At 62.6% G+C, this 15,444-nt stretch overlaps 1 protein-coding gene across 12 annotated transcripts in view; it reads left to right on the forward strand.

Moving 5' to 3' along the window:
- The window catches only part of CAPN15 (calpain 15), a 51,394-nt gene extending 45,159 nt beyond the window's left edge, over window positions 1-6,235 (forward strand). For 11 of the 12 annotated variants that reach the window (XM_042037040.1, XM_042037042.1, XM_042037039.1 and 8 more), the window contains 8 exons: window positions 5-228; window positions 1,107-1,232; window positions 1,842-1,994; window positions 2,160-2,321; window positions 2,964-3,190; window positions 3,381-3,541; window positions 3,812-3,990; window positions 4,300-6,235. In XM_042037040.1, the coding sequence (XP_041892974.1) occupies window positions 5-228; window positions 1,107-1,232; window positions 1,842-1,994; window positions 2,160-2,321; window positions 2,964-3,190; window positions 3,381-3,541; window positions 3,812-3,990; window positions 4,300-4,477 (1,410 nt within the window). In that variant the 3' untranslated portion in view covers window positions 4,478-6,235. Of the gene's footprint in view, window positions 1-4; window positions 229-1,106; window positions 1,233-1,841; window positions 1,995-2,159; window positions 2,322-2,963; window positions 3,191-3,380; window positions 3,542-3,811; window positions 3,998-4,299 lie in introns of all 12 variants that reach the window. The other variant, XM_042037046.1, reaches the window with a different exon arrangement.
- Window positions 6,236-15,444: the final 9,209 nt, after the last annotated feature.

Consider the following 15,444-nt stretch of genomic DNA (forward strand, 5'->3'; position numbering starts at 1 on the left):
GCAGGCCCAGAGGAAGCAGCTGTGGGTGGCCCTCATCGAGAAGGCGCTGGCCAAGCTGCACGGTTCGTACTTCGCCCTCCAGGCCGGGCGTGCCATCGAAGGCCTGGCCACGCTCACGGGGGCCCCCTGCGAGAGCCTGATGCTGCAGGTCAGCTCCACTAACCCTCGCGAGGAGCCCATTGACACTGACCTCATCTGGGCCAAAATGCTGAGTTCTAAGGAGGCTGGGTAAGACGAGGCAGGAGCAGGGACACTGGAGAGGGGGGTGAGGGGAACATTCTTGTCTTTGGAGGCTCAGGAGAGGGGTTACTGCATTAGCGGGGGCAGAGTCCTCCACCCTTGCCACTCATCTGGAGCATTGGTGGAGCTCCCACTCGAAGCTCTAAGAAATTATTTCTCCTGTGAGTAATTCTCATACAAAATTAAGAGCCTGGTGAACTTCCCCTGCACGTTGCTGCTGTCTTGCAGGAGTTAGGAAGTGGCACTGAGCCCACTTGCTTTGCTTTGAGCTTTTTTGTTGTGTGAATGCTTGACCCTGCACATGTCCCCCACCCATATGTGACATCTTTGCTAGTGCCAGTCTAGAGGGGGCACAGCCAAAGCAGAGACCCCCTGCTCATCACTCTGCCAGGAGGGCAGCTGGGTTGGCTGAAGGCTGGGGTATGGGGCCACATGGATGGATAGCTCCCAGCACATGGTGTCCCCCTGACTGGTGCAGACCTCCTGCCCCAAATAGTGTCCTCACCCCTGCCAACTTGTCTAGCTGATAGACCACCTGCCTTCTCTGTGGCTCTCTGCCAGCCAGCAGAAGTGGGCAAGACCCCAGGGCCTGGCAGAAATTGGGGGAGGTTTGGGCAAAGCTCCCCAGTGCAGAGCAGCTCTCCTTGGAGCCTGGGCTTGGCGTGCCTGTGGGCAAGGAGAGGGAGCTCTGGCCAGAGGGGCTGGCCACTGCCTGGGGAGTGGTGTTGATCCCAACTGTGTTGTTGCAGAGAGGGAGCATCCAGCAGCCTCCTGGGGGGAAGCTGTCCCATGCCTTGAGTGGCAGGGACGAGCTTCCCCCCATGCCAGGCCTGGCAGGACCCCGAGGGTTTGCTGTCCCTGTGCAGGTTCCTCATGGGTGCGTCCTGTGGCGGAGGCAACATGAAGGTGGATGACGTGGCCTATGAGAGCATGGGGCTCCGGCCCCGGCACGCCTACTCCATCCTGGACGTGCGGGATGTGCAGGGCTTCAGGTGAGCTCGGGCTGGAGCCTGCCGTGGCACAGCAGCTGCTCCTGCCAGCAGTCCCAGCAGGAACCCTGGGGATGGACAACTGAGGGCATGGTGGACAGGACCCTGGGGACTCTGGTGTCCCATCCTCATGGCCAGCAAGGATGACACCATCCTAGAGTGTCACATAAATGCTGTTGTCATAGAAGCTGTCCTTGCCTGCTGCTGGCTCCATGTCCAGGGGTAGAATGTTTCACCTGGTTTACAAGACACACAGGATGGAGTTGCTCTCTCACTTCAGTGAGGTGCTCAGAGCATCCTGCTCACCTTTGGATGGAGGGGGGATAGAAATTGGTGCCACCCTGACAGCTGAGCTGCTGTAGGATGCTGTATTTTCAGCCATGTCACTCTCAGCAGCCTCTGCCCTGCTGAGCCTTTCCCCACAGCACCCAGCTGAGCCCCTTTGGGCAGGGAAGGGCAGAGGGAGCAGCAGCAGGTCCAGAGCTGCAGGACAGGGACATCTGGGGACACACATTAGTTCTGGGAAGGCAGGAGTGATGGGGTGTCCTTTGTGGGGGGCTGCCTGGGTCTCCCCTCCCTCCTGGGTCTCTGACACTTTTCCCCTTCCCCCAGGTTACTGCGTCTCCGGAACCCCTGGGGCCGCTTCTCCTGGAACGGCAGCTGGTCAGACGAGTGGCCGCACTGGCCGCTCCCCCTGCGCCACGACCTGATGCCCCATGGCAGCAGTGAGGGCGTCTTCTGGATGGAGTACAGCGACTTCATCAAGTATGGCACTGCCAGAGGCAGAGCTGTGGGGTGGAGAACAGGGCAGGGACAGAAAACGGGACACAGGGTCACAATGGGGGAGGTGGGACCGGTCATCCCTAGGGAATGTGGGTGTCCTGCAGCATCCAGCGTGCCCCATTGGGACTGAGCCCAGCTTCCCCATAGGTATTTTGACTCTGTGGATATCTGCAAGCTCCATTCGGACTGGCACGAGGTGCGTGTGCAGGGCATGTTCCCCAACAAGGCCAACGGGCCGGTGACGGTGACGTCGCTGACGGTGTTGGAGCGCGCAGCCCTGGAGTTTGCCCTCTTCCAGGAGGGCAGCAGGTGAGCTGGGCAGGGCAGCGAAACTGGGGGGCTCAGCCTGGAGAAAAGGAGGCTCAGGGGGGACCTTGTGGCTCTGCACAACTCCCTGACAGGAGGGGGCAGCCGGGGGGGGGGGGGCCAGGCTCTGCTTTCAGGCAGGACAAGGGGAAACGGCCTCAAGTTGCACCATGGGAGGTTTAGGTTGGAGATTGGGAAAATTTTTTCACTAGAAGGGTGGTCAGGCACTGGCACAGCTGCCCAGGGCAGTGGTGGAGCCCCCATCCATGGAAGGATTTGAAAGCCTTATGGATGTGGGGACATGGTTTAGTGGTGACTTGGCAGTGCTGGGGGAACGGTTGGACTCGATGATCTTAGAGGACTTTCCCAACATTAATGATTCCACAGCTCTGTGATTCTGTGGGCCAAGAAGAAATCCAAACACATTGGTCTCTCACCACATGGCATCCCCCGGGGTCACAGAGCTCAGAGATGGGCCCCCATCACCATCTCTCCAGATCTTGGGAACTGCTCATGTTTAGCTGGAAACCAACCCCTGAATGCAGGGCTGCTCCCAGGGCTGGATATCTGGGGCAGTGGGATAGCTCTTCCCTGGATCTGCTGCCTGTGTCCTGGGTGACGTGTGACCCTTCCTTCCTGACCCAGGAGGTCGGACACAGTGGACAGCCACTTGCTGGACCTGTGCATCATGGTTTTCCGGGCCACCTTCACCAGTGGGAACAAGCTGAGCCTGGGCCGGCTGATGGCCCACAGCAAACGAGCCGTCAAGAAGTTCGTCAACTGCGACGTGATGCTGGAGCCGGGCGAATACGCCGTCGTGTGCTGTGCCTTCAACCACTGGAGCGCTGCCCTGGCCGGCCCTGCTGCCCAGGGTGAGGGGATGGAGGGGCCTTGGGGGAGGGAGAGGTGCCAAAGCCTTTGGTCCTCATCATGGGGACCTTCCTGAGGGTGGAGGTTGCATGTTGCACATGCATCAGCTCAGGAGCACTGTGCTCCCGGGGACTGTCACTGTGGGCTTGGTGACAGTCACCCTGATCCCCCTTCCTCCGGGTGTCTCTGCAGCTTCCAGTCCCACCAGCAGCCGACCAGCCACTGATTATTCCAGCTACATCCTGGCCATCTACAGCTCCCGCCTGGTGATGGTGGAGCAGGTGGAGGCACAGCCCACAACACTGGCAGATGCCATCATCCTGCTGACCGAGAACAAGGGCGAGCGCCACGAGGTGGGTGGGGGGCACAGGGCAGGGGCTGCAGTGGGGAGGGGGGTGATGCTGCCAGAGGGAGCCTGGGCCTGTGGTGTCCTTGGTCAGGCAGGGGTTGGGCGGCTCTGGCTGCCACCCCTGGATCCCCACCCCCTTTGCTCCCTGGGGCAGCGTGGGGCACCCCAGCAGATGGGCAGCCCTTGGCTAGAGTGGAAGATGCCAGTGCAGGGCTTTTGATTTGGGGCCGGGGGTGCCCAGAGGCTTCATCCCTTTCCCTGCTGTCTGCCCCAGGGCCGTGAGGGGATGACCTGCTACTACCTGACCCACGGCTGGGCGGGGCTCATCGTGGTGGTGGAGAACCGGCACCCCAAGTCCTACCTGCACGTGCAGTGCGACTGCACCGACAGCTTCAACGTGGTGTCCACACGCGGCAGCCTCAAGACGCAGGACAGCGTCCCACCCCTGCACAGGTCCGGGGTAGGCAGGGGTGGGTTCTGGGGGCTGCCACGGGGCTGGCAGGAGGCTGGGAGTGAGGCAGAGGGGCTGGCAGGGGGGCATGGATAGGGTGGGATTGCCCGGACAGAGGTGGGATTGTCAGGGTAGAGATGGGATTGTCAGGACAGAGGGGGGATTGCCAGGAAAGAGGGGGGATTGCCAGGACGGAGGTGGGATTGCCGGGGCACTGGTGGGATTCCTGGGGCAGAGATGGGATTGTGGGGCAGAGGTCAGGGATTGCCGGGCTGGAGGCTGCTGCCCTGAGCACGTGGCTCCCTCCACAGGCAGGTGTTGGTGATCCTGTCCCAGCTGGAGGGTAATGCTGGCTTCTCCATCACGCACCGCCTGGCGCACCGCAAAGCCACCCAGGCCTTCCTCAATGACTGGATGCTGACGAAGGGCACCCACAACCCGCTGCTCACGCCCGAGGTCGCCGGGCTGCACGGCCCCCGGCCCCTATGACGAAGCGCCTCCCCCTCCCCGCCCCGCTGCCCGTTCCTGTCACTGAGCCTCTGGCCCGGGGTGCCCCCCGAGCCGCCAGCGCTGAGCCGTGGGGCAGAGCCGGACTGGCACCCCCAGCACTTTGCCCCACACCACGGGGCCGGGGCGAGTTCTCAGGGCCAGCACCAGCCCTGCCCGCTGCCCCCCGCCCTGGCACTGCTGCCCCCACGCACTTTACGAGGAGCGGTTGGGGGCACGGGGCCATCTCAGGATCCCACCTGCCCCGTACCTGCGCTGGGCCCGGTGCCCTCTGCCCGCCCCAGGGGCTGTGGGAGAGGGAGGGGCTGGAGGTTGCTGTCAAGGCCCTTCCCAGGCACCACGCTCAGGACTCTGCCCCTTCCCGCGGCGCCAGGGTGCTGGCGCTGCAAAAAGAAGAATATACCTCTGATGTCTGTCCGTCTGTGTGACCCTCCGTCTGTCCCCGGGCCCTTCCCGCTGTCTCGTTGCCCCCTTTGTCTGCTGCCAGGACCAGCGTGGCGCTGAGGTCAGGCCGGGGGGTGCCAGGGTCATGCTGCCATGGTGCCACCCATGCCGGGGACCCCCCACCTACCCCACCCATCCCAGGTGCCAGGGCTGGAGCGGGGGAGAGGGCACAGGGTTGTTGCAGAAAGCTGCTGCTGAGGGGTTTTCGCTGTAATTGGGGTGAAACTCAGAGGTTTCAGCACCTCCTCCTCAGCTCCAGGTGGGGAGCGAGGCCTCGGGGTGCTGCTCGCGGGGGCTGCGGCCCCGGGCCCGCTCACCCTGTCACACAAGTGTCACTATGCAAAGGCGGCCGGGGGGAGCAGTGCCTGCAGAGAAGCCATGGCCCGAGCTGGGCTCAGCCCCCCGGGCACTGCCCTGTGGGCCCCCCCGTGCCCCATGGAGGAAGGGGGGGCAGCAGGTACAGACCCAGGCTCGGGGAGCAGTTCCCTGGAGTTACCACGAGTCCGTGTGCTGGGGAGGGCAGGTTTTGGGGGGAAGGGGAGAGCCCCCTCCTCCAGAGCCCGAGTGCTGCAGGAGGCAGTGAGCACAAGGCGAGGGCTGCACCTCGGGGTGCTGCTGGCCCCGTGGGTGCTCCGAGGTGGGGGCTGATCCTGGGGGGAGCTGCACCCCACGTTTTCAGGGCATCGTGGCTCTCCGACTCGATGTGTGTGTGTGTGTGTGTGTGTGTGTGTGTTTTGGGGGTCCCCCTGTGTGCCCTCTCCTTCCTGAGCTGTGTGGACCTTCAGCTGAGGGGGGTTGATGGGCAATACTGGACCCTGTTCTGGCAGGGACTGTGCTGGGGGGTCTAGAACCCCAAATCCTGCACCCCAAACCCTGCACCAGCGGCTGGGCTGGGCAGGGGGTGTGGGGGACTCTGCCCAGCCTATCCCTCTGTGTCCCCCAGGGATTGAGGGGTGGCAGGGGGGGTGGGCTGCCCTGGCACCCTCCCAGCCCCCCCAGCCGGGGCTGCTGAGCCAAGCTCTGTCTGTATTTTTGTTTGTTGTTCCGTTTTCTCTCTTTCCAGCTCCTTCCTCCTTGGGGTGATTTGTCCTTCACTTTTTTTTTTCTCCTCTCTCTTTCTGTCTTTCTGAGCTGTGAATATTTTTAACCCTGTAAATACTGTCCAGCTCTTCAGAATCATAGGATATTTTATCAATTGTAAATCAGATCAGTAATCCCTGTATGATACGAATTATCCATGGGTGGTTTTCAAACTCAGGTTCTGACGGACCAAATAAAGTTTTGTTTTTTACTGAAGCTGCCTGGTTTTGCTGTGGAAGAGATGAAAGGGATGAGGGGGCAGGTTTGGGGGTCAAAGCAATGGGTCTTGAAGGCATTTCCGTGGAGCAGTGACAATCGGTGGTGTGCTGGGCGGGAGAGCTGAGCACCAAAAAAAAGGGGAATTCGAAGTTGTTGTTTAGCTGCACTTGGGGGCACGGGGGCACAGAAAGGAGCGGAAATAAAGCCAAACAAAAGCAAAGTCCAGAAATTCCCATAAAATGCACGGTGTTCTCTCGCAGGGCCGAGCAGGGCTGTGCCGTGGCCGGGAGAGGGCACCCACCATCCGCCTGGATGCGCTCCCGCTCCTCCTGCCTCAGTTTCCCCACCCGCTCCATGCCGGGCAGCGCCACGGCCGTGCCCGCTGCATCCCCGGCACCGTGCCCGGCCTGGGGATGCAGGAGCAGCTCTGGTTGCCGCAGCACCCAGGGCAGCACCCCTGCTCCCTGCCGTGCCCTTTGTCCGGCGGCGAGGCCGCCTGGCGCGGGGAGAACTTTCCGGCTGAGCGGAGGCGGCCGGCTGCCAGCCCGCTCTCGCCCGGGGTGGGCACCTTGAGACCAGTAGGGAGAGACAGAAGGAGGGGATTTCGGTCTTTCTTACAGCAACTTGTAATAGATTTTTCCGGGCGAAACATCTTTGCATTCAGGAGGCCCTGTCACAAGCCATCAGCCTCAGCCGGGGAGAAACAGATGGAGAGTTAATTTTGGCGGGGAGGGCACTGCCGCGCTCCTTCCTCTGCCTCAGTCTGTTCGGGGAGAGGAGCCGGGTTTAACCCTCGCGGCCGTGCAGCCCCTCGCTGCCGCCTCCTGGCGATCCCGGTGGGCTGTGGGGCCACCACGGGTCCCCCCGTCCCGCTCTGCGCTGCTCAGTGCCAAGGACACACTGGGACATCTCAGTGACCTGGTGGTGGATCTTGTCGTGATGACCGGCCCGAGTGGTGATCGTGTCCCGCCTTCCCACGGCCACGGCTCTCTGGAGCCACGTCCTGGAGAGCCCCGTGCCTGACGACGCACTGGGAGCAAATCCTGCTGTGCCAGGAGCTTGGCACGGCAGTGCCCGGTGCAGCCGGGGACACTCGCGTGGGCTGGTGGGTGGAGGGGACACCATCTCGCAGGAGCAGGCACGTGGATATCAGTGGAGGACAATGATCCTGTCTGGACACTTTGGGAGCCCCCAGAACACCCCCAGCATCACGGACCGGGCTGAGAGCTGCAGTGTAGCCGTGGAAAGGGTGGAGGTGAAATCCAACCCTAATTGTGCCCAATTCCCGAGGGCTGAGGCAACATTAACTGCTTTATAATTACAAATAATTGTGTGGCAAAAGATAGAATTGTGTTTGACACATCAGCTCTGGAGGAGGGTGTTGCTTCGTCAGGAAATTTGTCATCCCTTGGCTCTGTCAGTCTTAAGCCTGAGGTCTAAATGGGGAGATGGGGATGGGCAGAGGGAGCAGCGGGTCAAGGGAAGGACGGATGGAAGGGAAGGATGGACAGCAGGACACTGGGGAGGGGAGATGGAGGAGGAGCGCTCTCGTACCGAGCCGCATGAAGAGCAGAGGCACAGGTGTGACAGCTGGGGCAGGGAGCAGGCAGGGGCTGTCCCACTGCCCTGGCACGGCTGTGACACCTCACCCAGCTGTGGCTGCAAAAATGACAGCACAAGTCACCGCAGGGATGTCCACACCCCAGCTCATCTGGTGGGACGGCGTGAGCAGGGCAGGCTGCCAGGGCCATGTGAACCCACCCCACTGCTGCTGCCGTCCCGCTGGTCCCCTCTACCCGCAGGGCCGGTGCTGCTCCTCCCTGGGCACGCTGGAGGGTGCTCGGGAAGGTGAACATGAAGGGCCCTGGCACAGGTGTCCAGAGAAGCTGTGGCTGCCCCTGGATCCCTGGAATTGTCCAAGGCCAGGTTGGATGGGGCTTGGAGCAGCCTGGGACAGTGGAAGGTGTCCCTGCCCACGGCAGGGGGTGGAACGGGATGGACTTTAATGCCCTTTCCATCCCAAACCAGTCTGGGATTCTCTAAGGCAGTCGCCGTCTCATCAGCACGGTCACCACCCCTTGACCTGCTGAGCCTGGGGAAGTATCTCCCGGGGGCAGAGGCGGGAATGTGGCTCCTTGCCGTGGGATCCGGCCGGGCTCTGGCCGCTCCTCAGGCCCTGGCACCGCCGGGACCCCGCGGCTGCGCCGGGGCTGCTCGGGGAAGGGGCATGTCAGGGAGCGAGGGCTCGAGCGCTCTCTGTGATTCACTCTGACTATAATGGGAGCTGCTGGTGAATATTTTATGGCTCCCACAGGGCAGATAGAACATATTGTGCATTTTACGCCACAAATCTCCGCCTGGAGACAGAGTGAAGCTTAAAAAAGAGCAGCACCAGCGCTGTGCTGGGTTGAGGGGGGCAGAGCTGCAGCACCAGTGCCAGCGTGAGCATCGCAAGGGTGTTGTTCCCCACCTCTATCACCCTCCCCAGGGGTGCCGATGGGTGCCCTGAGCCCAGAACCGGCCCGGGCACGGGGGATGCTCTGCGGCCGCAGGACCAGGCTGCGGTGGGTGGCTGCGGCCGCTGCGGCCGCTGCCCCGGGCCAGGCCTGGCAGCTCTGCGGCTCTGCGGCGCAGGCGAAGTGCTTTGCCCGGGGCTGAGCCCTGCAGGAGGGTCCCTGCCTGCGCCCCGGCCTGCCTTCCCCTTCGTCAATAATGCAGCCCCTGCCCCGGGCGCCCGCCGGCGCTGCCCGCAATAATGGATCGGGATGCGAGCGGCCCCCTCCTCATCCTCCGCTGTGTCCCGTGCTCTGCCAGGAGCTGACGAGCCACGGAGGAGCCTTCACCTTCACCGGCACCAGCCGCTGCTGCTGCTGCCCAGCCTGCAGGCACACGGGCGGGTGTTCCTTGCAGGCAGCCCCATCCCCACCCCAGCACCCCCGGAGGGAGCGGGCGCCGCTGGGGCCGGGGCTCCCGGCTGGTCGCACTCAGGAAGGACACATGGCACGGTCATCACTGCCACCGTGTGCCAGGAGGGAGGCTCGGGCTGGCACCCCCCGCCTTGCTGCGTGCGTGGGTGAGCTCTGGGTGCCAGGGGACTCATCCTGCTTCTCTCGCGCACACTCCAGTGCCAGGCAAGGAAACAGGGATCCTGCAGCTGCCTGCACCCACCTGGGCTGGGCTGGAGCCGGGGGAGGTACCTCGGACCATGGCACCAGCGGGAAAGAGGAGGAGGAGGAGGATGTAGGCACAGGCACCAGTGGGTCAGGGCCAGCCCACGGGTGCCACTGTAGGTGGTGAGCAGCCCTTTATCCTCCCACCCCGGAGATCCCCAGCTGACCCCCCACAGCCACCACCCCGTGGAGTGGGAGCCTGATGCTTGGGGTCAGCTTCTTCCCCCTTCGGATGGGGGAGAAACCCCCCCAAGATCTGTGTCAGGCCCAGACTACCTAGAGAGCAGTCCCCCGTCCCCTGACAGGGCCCTGCAGGTTGGGAGGGCACGAGCAGCCAACAGAGAGGACCAGCCTGTGCCCCAGCGGCATCACGGACCCTCCACCTCCCACGTCCCCAGCTCTGATGGGGGAGCAGAGCCCTCCAACATCCCCCCCACCTCCGAATGGGGCTGAGCTGCACCCTGAGGGTGGGGGTGGAGCTGCTCTGGGGTGCTCACCTGGGGGTCACGGTGGCACATGGTCGGGTGGCTTCACAGCAGGGCTGCCATGGCATCCTGGGCTGCCACGCTGTCCCTCGGCTGGGTCTCCCCAGGGACCAGGCTCAGGGGGTCACCCAGACACACATGAGGAAGGAGAAGACTTTCCCGGGATGAAGAGGAAGATCCCATCCCAGGACGGCTCCTCTCCTCCTCCTCCCGGGCTCTCCATCCGAGGGCAGCGGGCGCGGGGCCGCGCAGGGTCCGGGCCGGCACAGCTGGGGCCGCGTCGCCCGGGCTGTCACGGGCTGGGCTATCGAATCTGAAAGCAATTAAAGCCATCACCAGCGCTCGCTCGGGGCTGGCTCCAGGCTGCAGGGAACCTGCCACAACAGATCATGTGCTCGATGCTGCTGGCCCGAGGACCTGCTCCCACCCGCGCCCCGACACGCACCGGTGCCAGCCCCGCGCGGGGGGGACGGGCCCGGGCAGGGCGTGAGGCCACCGTGAGGGGCCACAAGGCAGCCCCGGCAGCCGCCTCGTTCTTGCTTCCTCTCCATGGGGTTCTGCTGCCCGGGGGCTCGGCAGAGAGGCTCGGCCACCGGCTTTGGCCACCGGCTTTGGTCAGGGACGCTTGTGGCGACAAGGAGCTGCGGTGCTGCGGTGGCTCAGGGTTCCCGTGGGTCCCGGGGAGGGTTTGCACCCTGCTGCTCTCCCGTGGGCACAGCTGGCAGCTGCCTGCACCCCTGGATTTTCCCGGCAGAGTGGCCATAGCTTGTGACCCACGCTTGTCCCACATGGTGACAACGGGGACAGCCCCAGCAGGTCGTATGCTGGGCTGGGGGCAAAAAGCAGCAGACCCCGATGTCGGCAGCTGCTGGAAGCAGGGTGGGTGATAGAGGGGTGCTGTGGAGGGGCAGCACCCCTCTATCGTGGGGCGAGGAGGGGGCTCTCACCAAGCCCCTTCCACCCTGTCAGTCCCTTTCCCTTTTCCCGATGGGGAACGGTGCCAGGATCCCTTGCCCTCCCCCCCTCACCCCCCCCATCCCCCCCCCCCCATTTTGGGGAATCTGCGGCCACCCGCCCCACTTCCACGGCTCAGGGCCTGATCCAGCCTTCCAGGAGCATCTCCCGGGGCTAAACCCATCCCGCTGCTCCCGGCGGGGCGCGGCGGGGCGGGGGGTCCCCCCTCCTCGGGCACCGCACAGTTAAGCAGAAGTTTGCTGGTACGGAAGTTGCACATTGTCTTGAGGCACATTTTCTGTTTTTTCACTTGTGAAATATTTCTGTCAGAACCAGTTAATGTACAAATTAGCAGCGGTGGTCTCTCTTACGTCTTCTGACTCACTAATTTGACAGGGGGTGTTTCGGTGGCGGAGCTCGCTCTTGACAGGCAAACGGGAGGTCAGAGACCCGCAGGGGGAGGAGGCACCGAGCCGCAGCTTCCCGGGGGTCTTCTCCTGCCTAGCCCACCCCACCACTCCCGTTCACTCAGCCCTGGCTGGCGGAGTTAAGCTCGGGTTTGGTGTTTTTTCCCCTCAAACCAAATTTTCCCCAAAAAAGGCCTCTTGGAGTAGGTGGGGAGTCCAGGGGTGGGGGGTTACACTTTTGGGGTCCTACAGGCAAACCCAAGGGATCCAGCACGAGGAGGGAACATAGACATGGAAAGAGTTCCCTGCACCCCGGCCGCATCCTTCGGCTCCTCCAGCCTGGGAATTCAGCTCTGCATTTCAGGATGCTCCCCACCCCCTCAAGAGCCCCCATCCTCCTCCTGCCGTTAGAGGGAAACTAATTGATGCTCCCATTCTCTGTGCACATCATAATCCCTCCACCCCGGGTGATCGATGAGCCAAGGGTCTGCACAGCCCCCTTTTACTTCTCCATCTGTATCCCTGGGATGTTGGTCAGATGGGGGGGCCCAGCACTGCTGGAGGGGCTGGGGGCACCGGCTGTGGAGGGAGAATCCAGAGCTGGCCGTGCCCGGGGGCCGCGGCCCCGGCGTTGAGCAATGCTCAGGACCATGGCGTGCAAGCTGTCCCTGGGCCAGAGGCTGGCGCGACAGATGGGCCCCGCGCCGTGCCCGGGGGTCAGCGGCTCTCCGGGCCGTGTGCTAAAAACCAGCAGCCTCTGCCCGTGCCACCCTCCTCTGGCATCCAGGCACTGCAGCCGGTTTGCCCAGGATGGAGCTGGATGGAGACGGGCACCTCCTGGAGCAGGGGAAGGAGCTCCATCGGTGGCTGCTGTCCCCAGTCCTGCTCTCCAGGCTGTGTGGCTGCCAGGGGCTGGAAACCAGCCCAGGAAGGTGACCCTGGCTGTGGGAAGGGCAGCTCCAGGGCACAGAGGTGCAGCCCTCTTCTCCTCATGTCCCCTCTTTCTATTGGTGTTTGCTGAGGGCTTTGTGAGGGGCCGAGCTCTCCTGCTCATTGAGTTTATTCCTAAAGAAATAACCTCCCCCAGATGCTGGGGGTGCTGGTGTTGCATCCTGTGACCAGCAACCACCAGGGTGAAGGAGACTCCCCTGCAAAATCCTCCCTCTTTGGGTCAAGCAGGGTGCCTGGGTGACCTGATTTGGTGTTTCATCCTGAAGAGTTCTGAGGTCTCAAACCAGCCAGATCCTGGTCCCCACCTCCCACAAGGCTCAGTGCTGTTTTCAGAGATTCTGTACCCAAACCCGACCCCCGAGATGTCACCCTGTACCAGTGAGACACCAGCAATAGTGAGAAAACCGATTCTATATCCCACTGCATAGAAACAGTGTCCTGGTCCAGCCTCTTCCAGGAGCCCCTTGGCAGCAGGTCTGGAAAGGATCTGGAAACTCCCACGTCCCCTTTCTCAATGAAAACTGGAAGTTTACCTTCCAGGGGTGAATCCATGCCCAACTGGGAGATGAACCAGTCTGTGGTGATGCTGGCAAGGATGCCCAGGTGGTGCCTACACAGCGCTGTGCCACGGAGGGGATCATGACCCTTGAACGAGCTCAGTTCCAGCATCGGACCCTCCTTGTCATGACAACGCCAATATCATCAGGATTCGCCCACCCCAACGCCTCTTGGCAGCTCCGTGGAGAGATCCCACTTCTTCCCATACCCAAGAAATCTCCACTGGCCATGAACTGGTGTAGAAAACACCATGCTTCCAACAGGGACAGCTGCCCGCTGCACCTACCTCTTCCTGGCTTGCTTTTGGCAAGAGGATTTGGACAGAGGACTGACCAGGAGAGAGTATGGAGTGAGGCAGCAGCTTTCCCTCTCAGCTAGATCCTGGCCACCTTGGGGCCACCTGAGAGGCCACCTGAGAGACCACATCGTGCCAGGGTGTCAGTGCAATGGAGACACTCTGAGAGCAGGGTTAGATTGGGTAGTAGGGAAAAATTCATCCCTGTGAGCGTGGGAAGGCCCTGGCACAGGGTGCCCAGAGCAGCTGTGGCTGCCCCGGGCCCCTGGAAGTGTCCCAGGCCAGGTTGGATGGGGCTTGGAGCAGCCTGGGATAGGGGAAGGCGTCCCTGCCCATGGCAGGGGCTGGGACTGGATGATCTTTGAGGTCCTTTCCAACCCAAACCATTGCAGGACCCTACAAATGGCTGCCTGTGGCACACGCAGTGGCTCAGGGAGGGCTCTGTGTAGGACTTATGGTGGCTTTTAGGGGCTGCCTTGGAGCTCCCGTGGGGAATAACCCATCTTCAGGAAAGCCTGGTGTGTTTGGAAAGCAGAAGACAGCTCAGAGCTGATGGATCACCCAGGGCTGCTGCAGAGACCTCCCCAAATCCAGCCCCCTGCCGGGGTGCGTGTCCGGCTCTGTCCAGGGTTCCTCAGGGCTTCTGCATCCCAAGGTGCCCCTTCAACCCCGTGGCTCCAAACGCATCCATGGCAGCACCCCTGGCCCATCCAGCTCCCGCCGCCGCCCCGGCACTGCCGTGTCCCAGCAGGGACAGGGAGCGGGGCCGTGGCTGTCGCACCCCGCGGAGCCGCCGGCCGCGTCCCCGGCACGGGGGGCTGCGGGAGCAGCGGGCGCCGAGCACCAGCCCCGCCGCTGCCTGCGAGGGAGCTGCCGGATGCAGAGGCGGCCGGGGCGAAACAGCTCAGGCAGCACAAATCGACTGTGACAGCCCCAGAAAGGCTGAGCCCGGGGGTGCGGAAAAATACAAGTTAGTTTCCTTTTCCTTACCATATGCTCCCCTTCAGCTGTGGGCGGCACGATAATTACTGCCATCCACCATGCTGGTCTGGCTTGTCACACAGGCTGCCGCCTGCTCCGCGGCGAGGGCTGAGCCCGGCACAGCCTCCCCGGCCACACGTGTGTGACACACTGGGATTTGGCTCCCTCGGCCCCGGGTTTGGTCCCTCCCAGCACCAGGGACATCGGCCTGAAAGCAGCAGAGGTGGGGAGAGAGATGCAGCCCCTCTTCTCTCAGCTGTGCCACCCTGCTGCTGACTTTGGTGTTAGTGCCTCTTCTCCACCAGTGACCCCCAGCTGTGCTGTAGCCGGGCGAGAACATCCCTGTCCCTCTTCACAGGATGCTGCCGGGGTTGTCCCATGCTAGATCCCATGCCTGGGTGCCAGGAGACCTCTGGGGACAGCTTGGGCAGATCAGAAGACAAGCCGAACAGGGCACCCCAAAGGTCAGGGAGGGGGCAGGCTGTGAGCAGGGGGTTGGACCAGAACATCTCCAGAGGCCCTTCCAGTCCCAGGAGTGCCGGGGCTCTGTGGGGATGCAGCTGGTGCCGTGCAGGGGGAGCACCATGGGCCGAGGAATGTGCTGTCACCCTGGCACGTGCAGGGCACAAAGTGGGGCACCCATCTCCAGGGCACCCTTCTGCCCATCAGGAGCAGGCTGGGGCCTGGCAGGGGGGCAGCTCTGTGCCTGGAGAGTCCCAGGACCACGAGGTCCATACAAAACGGGATGGAGCTCTGCTACAGTCCCTGCACAAGCACCCATGGCAGTGTCCCCCAGGACTGTGTAGACCAGAAACCTTGAATCGTGACTGGGTCCTGGTACTCTCAGAGATGCCTCTGGGTCAAGGGGAAGGTTTGTCTTGGTCATCACCCTCTCTGGGCATGGGTCAAAGTGGATCTTCATTTCCCAGTTAATGCCTGGCTTGAACATAAGCTGCTTCAGGGCCTTCTTTTAGGAAGAGAAGGATGAAGTTGTGGCTGCCCCTGGATCCCTGGAATTGTCCAAGGCCAGGTTGGACGGGGTTTGGAGCAGCCTGGGATAGGGGAAGGTGTCCCTGCCCATGGCAGGGGGTGGAATGAGATGGGCTTTGAGGTCCCTTCTGAACGGTTCTGATTCTTTGAGGGGCTTTGGCACACACTCTGCATCTTGCAAGACTTGTTTCTCACTACGGACCGTGGGACCTGGTTGGGGACACGGTGCCACAAATTGGTGTGGTCCTACCAGACTGCCCCAGCTGCCTCTGCCCAGCCACAGGCTGTGCTTCCCATTGCTGCAGCTCCTTCTGCGGCTCCCTGTGATGCCAACAGCAGCACAACCCCAGCTCTAAACCCCATCCATCCATCAGCATGTGTGCTCAAGCACCTGGCCCCTGCCTCAGTTTCCCCA

This window comes from Corvus kubaryi, unplaced genomic scaffold, assembly GCF_017639235.1.
Source record: "Corvus kubaryi isolate FWS band 111438036 unplaced genomic scaffold, C.kubaryi_AGA036_p1.0 37387, whole genome shotgun sequence".
Classification (NCBI taxonomy): domain Eukaryota; kingdom Metazoa; phylum Chordata; class Aves; order Passeriformes; family Corvidae; genus Corvus; species Corvus kubaryi.